The sequence below is a fragment of the Typha latifolia genome, chromosome 15 (assembly GCF_019914945.1).
Source record: "Typha latifolia isolate L0001 chromosome 15, TyphaL0001v2, whole genome shotgun sequence".
Lineage (NCBI taxonomy): Eukaryota > Viridiplantae > Streptophyta > Magnoliopsida > Poales > Typhaceae > Typha > Typha latifolia.
This window is the reverse complement of record NC_133100.1, coordinates 122,536-136,624: the sequence shown is the minus strand read 5'-3', so window position 1 is coordinate 136,624 and position 14,089 is coordinate 122,536. Positions and strand designations below refer to the sequence as shown.

General features: G+C 36.9%; 2 protein-coding genes across 4 annotated transcripts; both read left to right on the top strand.

Annotated features, from left to right (window-relative positions):
• The first annotated feature begins 372 nt into the window (after nt 1-372).
• LOC140801611 (protein NRT1/ PTR FAMILY 6.1) lies at nt 373-5,038 on the top strand. 3 transcript variants are annotated; one of them, XM_073156793.1, is made up of 4 exons: nt 373-1,502; nt 2,128-2,345; nt 3,213-3,793; nt 4,010-5,038. In XM_073156793.1, the coding sequence occupies exons 1-4, from the start codon at nt 1,238-1,240 to the stop codon at nt 4,890-4,892; spliced, it is 1,947 nt and encodes a 648-aa protein (XP_073012894.1). In that variant the 5' UTR covers nt 373-1,237; the 3' UTR covers nt 4,893-5,038. The 3 variants fall into 3 exon arrangements, with proteins under 3 accessions (XP_073012894.1, XP_073012896.1, XP_073012895.1); XM_073156795.1 differs by having other exon boundaries at nt 1,100-1,502; nt 2,128-2,301; nt 3,487-3,793; XM_073156794.1 differs by having other exon boundaries at nt 1,366-1,502; nt 2,112-2,345.
• A 1,630-nt stretch (nt 5,039-6,668) lies between these two features.
• LOC140802275 (uncharacterized) lies at nt 6,669-13,761 on the top strand. Its single transcript, XM_073157742.1, has 16 exons — nt 6,669-6,874; nt 7,336-7,430; nt 7,539-7,652; nt 7,837-7,941; nt 8,057-8,128; nt 10,637-10,749; nt 10,849-10,983; nt 11,071-11,139; nt 11,388-11,475; nt 11,574-11,645; nt 11,718-11,818; nt 12,227-12,344; nt 12,449-12,508; nt 12,640-12,750; nt 13,371-13,487; nt 13,562-13,761. Exons 1-15 carry the CDS (start codon nt 6,781-6,783, stop codon nt 13,476-13,478), a joined length of 1,455 nt encoding a protein of 484 aa, XP_073013843.1. The 5' UTR covers nt 6,669-6,780; the 3' UTR covers nt 13,479-13,487; nt 13,562-13,761.
• The last annotated feature ends 328 nt before the right edge of the window (nt 13,762-14,089 follow it).

Below are 14,089 nucleotides of genomic sequence, written 5' to 3'. Positions count from 1 at the left end.
GGGAAGGCTTGTATTGGTCAAGTGGGAACTAGCGCCGGCGGTGTCGCCCTTATACGCGGAGGCATAGGCTCTACAAATGGGACTGAGCCTACTCAGGGAGGAGCAGCCAGTGGAGGTGGAGTCGAATTTAGAGGTCTTGGTGAAGATAATGAAGGAGGACAGCCCTTGCCCTTGGCAGATTCAAAACATCATACGTGACTGCAAAGCTCAGATGAATGGACTGGCTATATGTAAGAAGAAAATGTAATAGGCTTGTCGACTGGGCTGCGCCGAGGGGATTGGTTGCAACTCGGGCCGGAATAATCCGAGCGGGGAACCAATTCCTCACGAGATGTATGTTTTGGGCGAGATGGGGCATTACCCATGTGAGCCAATTATTAATAGCTAAATCTAGCTCCTTACTCAAAAAAAAAAAAAAAAAATTACCGAACGCGATCTCGCGTCCGAACGCATAGAAGTTCTTCCGCGGCCATTAAAATCGTCCAACGGCCTTATTTCTAGAGAAGTCGAGATATTTAAGCCTAGTTAGCTAAACCCTAGGTTTTCAAATCCTACATCTCCAAATTTCAATTTGAAAACGATGGTGGTTGGGTCGATCGATAACTGCGGCGAGGAATCCATGTCGTGGGTCCCTTCGAAGCTCGCAGCCGGATTTCAATCAGCTTCTATCTCACAGTTGAGGCCATTAATGGCCTCTCTCTCTCTTTCTCTGTGTGTGTATATATATATGTATGTATATAAATTTTCTCTCTCTATATATATCTCTCTGTCGGCATTTATTGTGCCAAACATTCAAATGTCCGAGCAGAACAATTGGGTGGGCAACGCTTTAATTGCCCGCCCATCACATATCCATGATGCCTTCAAGCCTCGTTGTTGCACGGCATGAGGAAAATCTGCGGCTGTGGGTGATACATCGGGGCTCTTCGATCTTCTTTATATAGAAACATTTGGATCTTTCTGGTGTTTAAGAAGGTCTAGTAGAGCTCCCTGGTCCTTGTTTCGTTGGCAAAATTGGGTTTTTATTTTCTTTTTTGTTTTTGTGTAAGTCTTGTTTTTTCGTGTTAAAGAGTACGAATGTGGCTCATACCGTTGTTATCCTGGAAAAAGATTTCTTATTTGGAGCTTTAGGGGATATTCTGGAGATCCCTGGGTCTTGTTTCTCAGGTTGATCTTTTTGGAGCTAAAGGGGTTTCCGAGGACTCCTTGAACCTTGTTTCCTTTTGGTGTTTGAGAGATGGGGTCGATTGAGATCCAGTCGCCAGAGAGCGTGCCAGAGAGGTCGCAAATGGGGAGTGCAGGGGAGGACGGAAAGGGAATCATGGCTTATATGCAGAGAAAGAAGCTCGGAATCCATTTTGCTGAGAGTGATGAGAGGCAATTCCCAAAGGCGATGGGTGGGGAGTATGTCTCGGTTGGGACAACACCAGTGAACATAAGGGGGAAGCCAATCGAGGATCTCTCTAAGACTGGGGGATGGATTGCAGCTTTCTTCATCTTTGGTTGGTAACCTATCCTGTATTTTCCTTCTTCTCGTATTTGTTCCTTTGAAATGCTTTATTGTCTTTTTATTGAAAAAAAAAAAGCGTTCTTCTCTTAGTTCTATTGAAAGATTCTGACTGATAGACTATTACTTTGCTGGAACAAGCAAGTTTTCAGTTACTTTAGTGGAAATTTGCATATATGTAGACAGTGTCATTTATGAATATGAAAGAAATAACGAGAAAGAATGTTTAATTTTTTCATCAACTTTTATTACCTCTGTTCACATTTTGGTCTCTGATCTCTCTTTGGCTACTAGTTTTTTCCCCTGATACTAGCATAATTTTATTAATTATTGTGAAAGCATGACATATAGTCCTGTTTCGTAAAATTGAAGAACAAAATTTATAGTTCATTCTTTTGCATATATTTTAGTACTGAGTTCTTCCTAGAAACATCGTAATCACTGCTATATTTTGATGTATCAATGATTTATATATTATAACTCTATAGTGTCTTTGTGCTATCTTTGTTAGAAAAGTGGCAACATAATATTCCTGTGCTTTTTTGTCTGAACATTTGCAATTCAAATCTTGAACTTTTATAAGACTTACCTCATTGTAAGTCAGATATGATTGCAAACAGGTAACGAAATGGCGGAGAGAATGGCATACTTTGGGCTGTCAGTCAATATGGTGACATTCATGTTCTACATCATGCATCGGCCATTTACAAGCTCGGCTAATGTGGTGAACAACTTTCTGGGGATATCACAGGCCTCATCTGTGCTGGGTGGTTTTCTGGCTGACGCTTATCTCGGTAGATATTGGACAATTGCTATATTCACTACTATCTATCTTTTGGTATGAACATTTTTCTTGTTTCAAGTGATGTCCTGTATTACTCCTTTTCAAATCATGTGATCTCCCTTCCGAAATTGGAAAGTTTCAGAAACCATGAATTTGAAGCTGATAATAAGTTAATAACTACTAAGCGACTTTTTCTCTGCTTACTTTTTTTACTGATTAGTGGCAGAAATTTTTGGCACTTATATTTATCCTTTTTCTTTGTTATTTGATGGTTCAGGTATATTTGACACTTAGTAATGAAAACTCTGCTTGCCTTTATCTTTCTGCAATGATTCATGACATTAGAACCTGAAGTTTATTCTTGATGATACCTATCTTGTTGCATGTGGGATGCTGTCTGCTTAGCCTGGAGTAAGTTTATGTAGGTATCATTTAATGAGTTCAACAGTGGTAATGTCGGCATGGGTGCCCCGATGTTTCCAAGGCAATAAATTTATTAGATATGATTTCAAAATATGGAGAGGTGGATTGGTGATATTATCAACAAACGTCCCATTTTACAGTTTATACCTTCCCACTGTGAGAGGTTTGTGACATAAGATACAGAAGTCCTGAGGACACCGTGTTTCTTTAATAGTTCAAATATGAAAATCTATGTGCCTTTTGAACTATGCACCCTTTTAAGAAATAGATATTGTACTTATATCTGCTCTGAAAGTAACCTTGAAATTCGTCCTTTATAATTTATAAGCATTGATATAGTATGGTGGAGACTGGTACCAATTTTGTTGACACTTGACAGAACACCTTTTCCCACTAGATGATTTTAAAGGTATCTTCTGTTGTTTAAGAAGACATGGAGGAACCATTTCTCGTACTACTTTTCTTAAGAAGTTTAACATTCTATAACCTATCATCCAGGGTTTGACTGGAATAACCTTATGCGCTACCATGAGTGTTTTTGTACCGAATCAAGCTGATTGTGATCAACTATCTGTACTCCTGGGCACTTGTGAACAAGCGAAGCCGTGGCAGATGCTATACCTCTATGTGGTTCTTTATGTTACAGCTTTTGGAGCCACAGGGATAAGGCCTTGTGTCTCATCTTTTGGAGCTGACCAGTTTGATGAGAGGAGTAAAGACTACAAGGCTCATTTAGATAGGTTCTTTAATTTCTTTTATCTTTCTGTTACAGTTGGAGCAATTGTGGCCTTCACTATGGTTGTCTACATTCAAATGGAACATGGATGGGGCTCTGCTTTTGGTTCTCTGGCCCTTGCAATGGGCATCTCAAATGCAGTCTTTTTTGTCGGCACACCACTGTACAGGCATAGGCTACCAGGGGGTAGCCCTTTCACACGAGTTGCTCAGGTTTTAGTTGCCGCTTTCAGAAAGAGAAATATCCCTTTCTCTAGCAGTGACTTTATTGGCCTGTATGAGCTTCCAGGGAAAAGATCTGCCATCAAGGGTAGTGAGAAAATAGAACACACCAATGATTTCAGGTACTTTAAAGTTTAAACTGTGTACGCTGATCAGTTGTTCTTTCCTTAAAACTGGACTAGGTCATACAAATATAGATTCCACCCAATTCTCTCCGAATTGGTAATAATATTGATCTCCAACTTGAAGTTTCTCAAATCTATTTATATTTTTATTTAGTTTGTTTTATGTGAAATGACCATCAGTATGCACTTGACCATGCTTATTTGAATGCTCAGGTGTTTGGATAAGGCTGCTCTGCAGCTAAAAGAGGACGGCACAGCTCCCAGTCCGTGGAGGCTTTGTACAGTTACACAAGTTGAAGAGGTTAAGATATTACTGAAGCTTCTGCCAATACCTAGCTGCACAATTATGCTGAGTGTAATCCTGACAGAATTCCTGACTCTATCCGTCCAACAAGCATATACACTGAACACTCACTTGGGCCACCTGAAACTACCGGTCACATGTATGCCCGTATTTCCCGGTTTGAGCATCTTCCTCATTCTGGCCCTCTACTATTCAACTTTTGCTCCCGTGGCACGCCGCATCACAGGTCACCCTCAGGGTGCATCACAGCTTCAAAGAGTAGGCCTAGGCCTGGTGATTTCCATCCTTTCTGTGGCATGGGCTGGGGTTTTTGAGAGGTACAGAAGGAATTATGCCATCGAGCATGGTTTTCAATCCCTCTTCCTGTCTCCTATGCCAAATCTGAGTGCATATTGGTTGTTGATACAATATTGCCTGATCGGAATAGCTGAAGTCTTCTGCATTGTGGCTCTCCTGGAGTTTCTTTATCAGGAGGCTCCAGATGCCATGAGGAGTATTGGCTCTGCCTATGCTGCTGTGGCTGGTGGTCTTGGCTGCTTTGTCGCAACCATATTGAACAACATTATCAATTCGATCACAGGAAATGAGGCTGAGGGGCGCTCGTCATGGCTCGCTCAGAACATAAATACTGGGAGGTTCGATTACTTGTATTGGCTATTGGCCGGTCTGAGTATCATCAACTTCTGTGCATTTCTATTTTTTGCTAAGAGGTACAAATACAGGGTTAGGAAGGCGAGGGAGATGGAGGTCGTAAAAGGGAACAAAGATATAAGTTCGTCGGAGGGCAAGTAGGATCAGGAGATTGTTGATTTACACAATTCATGTGAGAATGATAATTTAACATTGATGGGAGTTTTCATCTGGTTAGCTAGTGTTGGCATCATATGTAATGATTAATCGTACTGATGAAAGTAAATTACTTTATGCTTGCCATATAATTTAGCCCCTGGATTAACTGTTGCTATCTCCAGTTCTAGGCTTTTAACTTCAATTATGATCCAAATCTCTACTAAATTTTCTTGTGCACGCCACTTTTAAATCTTTTAGTTGTTTTGACATGTAAAATTAGAGTTTCAAATTACCGCTATGTGCTTGAATTTTTGGAGATTTGATGCTCCAAGGAAAGGAGATGGGAGACCAGAGAACACATCTAACATCACTTAGATTCATCGAGAGCATTGGAGACGGCAGAAGAGAATCGCGCATTATCTAGGTGCCAAACAGAGTGAGCATTTATTCTTTCAAATTCATCTAATTGGTAAAAGAAAAAGAAAAAGAAAGAAAAGTTCACAAAATGAAGAGCATTCGTGCTCTTTTGAACTAAAAATAACTGAATAAGGTCACAATGGCATTCTCACTAAAGAAAGATCGAGGAAAATAACATCACACCAACCGACGACAGCCACCTCAATAATTGTGAATGCATGCCAATCATATCATTCAATAGCCCACCAAATTTTGGCAAAACATGGATGTATATATTATTATTATTATTATTATTATTATTATTATTATTATTATATTGAGCTTCTTTATTAATTTAAGCAACAAGTAATTTGTGCGTTATAATCCCTGCTCCGTACCAGTCTACAACTTAGCTTTTGTCTCTAGTTTACTCAATAATTTCTTCCAAATGCTGAAGGAATATATATATATATATATATATATATATATATATATATAATTCCTTTGAAGAATAACAAAGTAGGTGTCACATAATCAAGTTTAAGTCCACTGAGACTATTTCATCATTATTTTTGGAAAAGGAAAGAGAAAAATAAAATAATTATTTGATGCTTTTGGTTAACGTAGAAGGTGAGGGTTTTTTTTTCAAGAGAGTTAATATAAGAAAATGAAGGGGTACATATGAAAATAAATGATAGTCCAAAATTTTTTAGTGTAATTATCCATTGGAATTTTGATAATTTACGATCCAACCTCATAAATTTGTATAAGCTAATTAAAGCAAAAGTTAAGGGCTTAATCATAAAGATCTAAAACATGCAGGTGCAATTTATAAAGTTTCTAAAAAAGAAGGGAAATTTGCAAGAAAAGCCCCTGCATTGTTTTTTCCAGTCATACTTTATTTGTTTTCTCATTTTAGCTTAACAAAATAGGAATATTATGTTTTATTTAAATTAATAATTTTCAAATTATAAAATTATCCTCAACATTTTATTTAACACTTTTCAGAATAAGATAGTAGGGATAACTCTGAAATTTTAGAAATATCAATCTAAATAAAACAGAAAATTTATTGTTTTGTTAAGTTAATATGAGATTACGAGGTTAAATTAACTCAGACATTTTTCTAAATATTTTATTAAAAAAGAATTTTTTTAAATAAAAGCAATAAGATAGGACTCGAATTATATGAAAAAAAAAGAGTTTTTTTTGGCATATTCCCCCCCCAAAAAAAAAGAGAAAAGGAGGAGTTTGCAGTAATAAAAAAACGGCGCCAAACATTCTGTTATTTATTATTTATTTTCGGATAAAAATTTCAGCCGTCATCATCACGTGTCGCAGCACAAATTAAAGAAGTATCGACCACGCGACGAATCTGATTTGCCTCCACGCTCGCTTATCCCTTTTCCTCGCCTTCGAATCCATTGCTGCTCATTTATATATTAGCTCATTACAAGTCTCTCTCTTTCATCTCATCTCTCTCGCTACATTAGGCATGGAGAAGGGGAAGGAGGTGATACGCCTCGAGCGCGAATCCGTGATCCCTATAATCAAACCCAAGCTCATAATCAAGCTCGCCAATCTCATCGGTAACCCTGTTCTTCTCTGTTCCTTTTCGATTCATTCTCTTGCTTTCTGTTGTTGTTGTTGTTGTTGTTTTTTTTTTTTTCTCGCTTTTACTGCCCTAATTTGAAATGTTTTCTTTTTCTTTTCGTGGTGTTATATATTGGTACTTCTAAAATTGTAGTTTAAAGACTAGGAGATTTTTTATAAAATGGGGAGTGGAAAGAGAGGGGAGGCTTGGAGAGCGATGATGAAAGAGAAAAAAAGGAGGGAGTCACTCTCCATAGCTTGGGGAGAAGGAGTAGATTTAGGAGAGTAGAGGAGTTCGCGGAGTCTCTCTTTCCACAACCAAGCACTCCCCTAAGTGCTGCCTTTGTGGGTCTTCAAAATTTTTTTCCCTCCCTATATGATCTTTGCAGTCCATGTCTTTCTATAATTTTGCATGTTCATATGGACTGTGAAATTTAGAATCTTGATTCTTTTCCAGTGGATGATTCTGACCGGAATGAGTTCCTGAAGCTCTGCAAGAGAGTTGAGTACACGATTCGGGCTTGGTATCTTCTGCAATTTGAGGATCTGATGGTAATGCTTATTGGTGCTCATTTCATTTTAATTGTGATTATTATGTGAAAAGTCTCGTCAACTTTCCTTCTGTGAGCTTTAAATGATTGGTAGTATTTTGATTTGCAGCAACTATACTCTCTATTTGATCCTGTGGATGGTGGCAAGAGGTTGGAACAGCAGAATTTGCATCAGGACGAGATTGATAAACTTGAACTCAATTTTCTGACATATCTTTTCCAGGTTGATTAGTTGTTGCATTGTGTTTTGAAGTCATGGTTGTCCATATGTGATGGACTTCAATTTCTGTTCTAATGTTTCTAACTTCACTCTTCATCCCCAAGTTGTCTGGGACGTTTGCGTTAAAGCTTTTGTAAGAAACTTCTAATCTGATCTTTCAATATGTAAATATTTTTACTTGAAGCAGATAATGGAAAAGAGCAACTTCAAGCTGGTAACTGATGAGGAGTATGATGTTGCACAGTCTGGGCAATATCTCTTAAACCTACCAATTAATGTGGATGAATCTAAGGTTTAATAATGATTCCATATTTTGCTCTCGGTAACTTTTGCCTAATATATTTGATTGATCCTACATATATATATTTAGTGCATCTGATTAACTCTGATTTCTTGGACAATTGTAGCTGGACAAAGAACTCTTGCCGAGGTACTTTAGAGATCATCCCTACAGCAACCTCCCAGAATTCTCTGATAAGGTACTCTCCTATCCAGTAATGGGATTTTTTTTCCTTCAATAAGATATGTTCGACAATTTTGTCTCATATATGAAACTTAAAGTTTCCTAAAGAATTTTTATTCTTCTTCTTTTCTGCTCCTGATTATAAACTTGCCAATTGTTTGTTGTGGCTAGACATACTTGCAATCTCTCTGTGCATATATACTTTCTCTCAAGTACTAAACTCTTACTCCCATGAATAATATTCTCTATCTAATGTGCTGCCCTGTTCTCCATGGAATGCACAATTGTGATTGTTCATATTGTCTTCATCTATTTGGTGCAGAATAATCATTTTCATTTGACATTTCAACCTAGAATTCCTAAACATTGATTTCCCCCTGGAAACGAGTTGCACGCCCTCTGCAGTTTCTGTTTATATGATAGCACCACATGCTACTCAATATTGTGCATTCCTTTTTCAACCATTCACAACGAAATCACAAGCAAAATGGCTATCATAAGTAAAGTAGTGTAGAACAATTCTTTGAGTAGTACTGACTTCTGGGAGCTGACTCTTATACTTGGATTTTAGTTGCCCTTTTAAAAAAGTTACTCGATACTTAAAAAATATGCATCTCAAATTTTATTAGTAACTTCATGATGTTAACAAGTGAATTAGAGGAGGTCACTGCAATGGGCATAGTAGTGAAACTTGTTAAGCTAGCCAGTTGGTTATTCGAGGTAGATGTCACATGGAGGAGTTTTTAATATCCCAATTGAATGCTTGATTTGTTTAGATTTCAGGTTGACCTTCAAGTGAACATGAAAACCCAAGTTTCTATCCTGAACCCTTTACATGGTATCATATTTTCCTTTTCACCAAGTTCTCATGTGAGAACATCACTTACTCGACTTGTCTGAAATATGCTATTTTTCAGCATTTAGTGCTAACAAAAAAATGCTATGTGGATATCAGTTCTTTTGTGCTATCATTGAAAAACTTTAGAAGCTTCATAGCTGCAATACTGTTAAAATTGTTTATACTTGACAACCTCATTTTTTTCTTGATGTTGGATTATAGCTGCACATGTGTTTGATGTATGATTTAGTAGCTAGGAGATGAAATATCTTGGGTTACATTTTCATTATGATATTGTCATAATCTTGGATCTGCTATCTGGAACTTTGATATAGATGGCATAGAGACATGGTTGCCATATGATGACAATGACAGATACAACTGGTTGACAAGTCAAGTTCCAAAATTTAGATGCAGCAACATGGGACAGGGTATCTCTCCACATGAACATAAAGATACTGGCTGGTGTTTCTTGATGACTTTGATATACACATCTAGTTGGCATGGATATTTACATACATAGGGAATGCATGTGTTTGAAGTTTTAACCATTCGAGTGTGCATATGTTCAAACTTTCTCTGACTTTTCACTTAGACAATAACCTATTCTTGTGCTTGGGCATGTTTCTTTGGTGCAATGAGTAGCACAAGAAACTTTTCTAAGAACCTGGCCGATTGTCAAAATAGAGTCTCATGCCAACCTCAGCTTATTTCGTATTATATACAACTTGACCTCCTATATAGCTTCTCATTTTTTTTAATCCAATATCATTATACTCAGTTGTCAAGACCTCCACACTTCTTGATAAGGGAAGAGATGATGACCAATTCAAAAGTAAAATATAACTATATAAGTGATGTCTTGTTATATTATATCCATTGCTTTACCATGTGGGCCACATCAGGGGCTGACATGTACAATGCTAGTGTCATATACTAGTATAACTAAAGGTGCAACGGCTTAAGTGTGTTGGCCCTCAGCTCCTGTGTGTTCACTCAGTATGTTGGTCTACTATGAAAATGAGACTTTCTAAGTTCAGTGTCGTAATTGCAACAATAGAACTAACCACCTATGCCACAATGCTGTCAGTGCATACCGTGCCAATGGGTTACTGACTTGCAGTGTTCTTGCCTACCACCATATGCTAACTCAATTTATGGTGCAATATTTATGGGTACTTAATTGATAATAACCTCATGGCCCAGTTCTAAGGTTAATTATGTTTACTAGGCCTGATGCTCGATTCCAAGCTCTTCTGCACTGGGTTGCACATTTCTAGTCAAGGCTAGCCTGTGGATTTGTACAGCAACTGCATGCTTTATTTTCTTCCGGGTGATTCATCAAATGCCGAACTTTGTTTTGGTAGTATTCATTTTAGAATTTGTTGGTGGAACTAAGTAGAAAGAGTGCATTAGACCCTTTCTTTAGTCTTTTGTCTTGCAGTGTCTTGATTATATTTCCTTCACGTATTGAGCATTTAATGTGGACATCTCATTCATCATTGTCAAGAGCTTCTCTTCGATACTTATATTCTAGCAAGGTTTTGTTATTAATCATATACTCTATTTTTCTTGAAAAATAGAAGAAACTTTCTGTAATTGGCTGTTGATTCTTCTTAGGAATTTTTATATTCAAAATTCTAATGTTTCCTATACTAAATCTTTTCACTACTTCATGAATTGTAGTATATCATTTTTCGTCGGGGCATTGGGATTGACCGTACAACAGACTATTTTTTTATGGAGAAACTGGATATGATCATATCACGTATTTGGATGTGGTTACTCAGAGTTACTAGGTGAGGCTCTCTTTAGCTTTTCCGTCGTTATCATTTTGTGCAATCTCCTAGTACAAAACTGATTTGCAAGTGCAATTTTATGAATTATTATGACCACAGGCTTCAAAGTTTCTTCTCTAGAAAGAGACATTTGAGGTCCAAACAGGACACAAAGAAAACTGATGAAATAACTGCTGAAGTAGAAGAAACGGAATTATCTGTTGAGCGTATTCGAATTGAAAACATGGAGCTAAGGTTCTAGTTACTCTGCTTCATTCATTATCGATCTTTGCATTGTAACTTTAGCTTCCTCTGATAGATGCATATGAAAATTTCTTACAGCATGAAAAACCTGTTCAGCAATATCACAATTCAAGAGCCTACGTTTGATAGGATGATTGTGGTGTACAGGTAGAAATTTCTGTAAATGCTCCTTTTAATTATGAGCTTATATTTGATAAGGGGATTTTGTTAGATTTTATACTGTCTGTTAGTTACTGAGGATGTCTTTTGATTATAATACATATTAAATTGTTACTGATAATGCTATATGAAGGAAAATTGCAATTATAATTATCATTTTATAGAGGAACTTGTGAGATTTTTGATAGCCCATTGGGGAACGTGGTACTAATGGGGATGCTAAATTAACTTTACAGGAAGGCTATCACAAAAACAAAAGCAGATCGTGGAATTTTTGTAAAACATTTCAAGAATATTCCAATGGCTGATATGGAGATTGTTCTGGTGAGATACTGCCAGAAAATTATGGGAACAATGCTTGTCATTTAGAATTAAACTTTTCTGCATGAGTTAGTCGCTGAGATTGGATCATTATCTCGTAGCCTGAAAAGAAGAATCCTAGTTTAACACCGATGGACTGGGTCAAGTTCCTTATTTCCGTTGTGCTTGGTCTTGTAAGTCCCAGATACTTTACATATTACTTTTATTCAAGGGAATGGCTCCATCTCATGATTTACTTTTTGCAGGTTACTCTAATTAGTTCACTTGAGATGCCTAAAGCTGACATTTGGGTTGTTATAGCTGTTTTATCTGGTTTGATTGGCTACTGTGCCAAGGTCTACTTCACGTAAGTGCATTTTTCATGATTAAAGCTCTTTTTATGTGTGTGTTTGTTGTGCCAAGGTCTCCCCTGCCTATCTTATGTGTATATTTTGTATGGGGTTGTTACTCCAGATTATATAGGATAGGTTTACTTTTAGATGCTTCAAATATTACTTGCCCTCAATAAACAGGATATCATTTAATCAGGCCTATGTTTGTGGTTCCTGATCTATTATGTTGCATGGTTTAGCATTTACTGATACTGGTGTCCATGACCACTGATATACACTTTTTCTTATTCATTTTACATTTTATGGTTTTTGTGTTGGGTGATACATGAAGTAATTTTTCATGTTCAGTAATCCACGGGAAAGTTGGTTCCCTTTTTTAATTATTAATGCATCATCTTGTTGATTTATCAATTGCCATGCAGGTTTCAGCAAAACATGGCAACTTACCAAAACTTGATCACAAAGTCAATGTATGACAAACAACTGGATAGTGGGAAGGGCACACTTCTTCATCTGTGTGATGATGTCATTCAACAAGAAGTAGGTGTTAACAACAAGAAATGATTCTTTGCAGGCATTTGTTTATTTCTGCTGACAACTTATCTCTTTAATTTTCTAATAGCATCTCATCTCTTAATTTATAGGTTAAAGAGGTGATAATTGCATACTATATTTTGATGGAGCAAGGAAAGGCAACCATTCAGGTGAGCAGATCTCACAAATCACAAATCACAAGTTGCTTTTTTCTTTCTTTTTCATGGTATCCCTTATTTCAGATAAAGTCAAAGACCATGTGCAGTTTTCTTTTTTTACTAATTACTTCTAAGACATGCAGGATCTTGATTACCAGTGTGAAGAACTCATTAAAGAAGAGTTTGACGAGCAATGTAATTTTGATGTCATGGATGCTGTAAAGAAGCTGGAGAAGTTCGGTATTGTTTCTAGGGTGAGTTTACTTCTTCAATTCCAGTCCAACTTACTCTTCATATGCCTTTTCTATCTTAGAAATCTTTGCTATTGTACTTTTATCACCTGCCAAAGGTTTATTGCTGAAAATGATTCTTTTCTATGACTAATTTGAAGCTTGTAGACGATAAAAATCAGATCATGAAAGAATACTCAACTATGGTGCTGAACTGCTGATTAAATTTTAAACAGAGGATACTGCTAATATAGGAGAATCAGGACAAGAAATGAATGAATCAGAGAACAAGAAATATATCTTATAGTAATAGATGGAAAATTTGAAGAAGTATACTGGAGCTAATTCCTGGTAGTGCTTGAAATCATGCAACTTAGTATTTTCTAGATAAATCAGATACAACCTTAAAAATCACGCACATCTCATTTATAGAGATCACTAGTAGATTTTGAACTTATTATTGTTTTTCATGTCTATACTCGAGCTTTGCTATCATATCTGTAAGTTGCAGCAAGCAATTTTGCTTCTTGTCCAAATCCTGGCATGAGAAGTTGAGAACCATATCTGTACTTGAGTTTTAGAAGTCTGGTACACGAGTACAGATCCTGTTGTACTTAAATTATTTGGTTACCTTGCATATTCAGGACTCTGTTGGTAGAATCTTTTGTGTTCCCTTGAAGCGTGCAAACGAGATCATAGGCACTACAACTGAAGAACTGGTGATGAGAGCCCAACAAGGCGTTGTCTCCTAGTTCTCCAAGGTGAAATTGCTGCTAATTCTTTTTCATCCATCTTTAGGATAATCTAATGTTGAAATGGTATTCTTTGTTTTCAGTTATCTGCACTCATGGAATCTCTAGTGGAATGATTCTATGTTCATCAGTCACGCTTGTAGTGTATGTAATATAAGAGAAACATGAATCTACACTTCATTCGTTCATTACTTTATCTGTAATTATGTGCTGTCCTCCTTGTATCATTCGTGTAACCTGGAACAAGGTGTATATATGGATCATCTGAGTTATTATGTTGCAATTAGCTTATCTTTTGTGTGCCATTCTTTTTCAATAAACTTGTCTGTGGAAAAAGAGCTCTAAAATGTTGAACTGCAGAGTTTCTGCTGCTTTGTTGATTCAAAGCAACCTAATAAGGATTCCAACATTGCAAAGATCCATCAGTACAAGGCAGGCACGTTTGGCTGTGAATTAGCAACAAGATGCAATCGAATTCTTCCTCGCAATTTGATTGTGTTTTATTTATTTATTTTCTGCCCAAAATTTTCTTTTGGGGGAGAAGACTGCATAAAATGATTATCACTTCCCTTTCTCCTAAACTTCCTGGGATAAAATCTTGTAAACGAAAT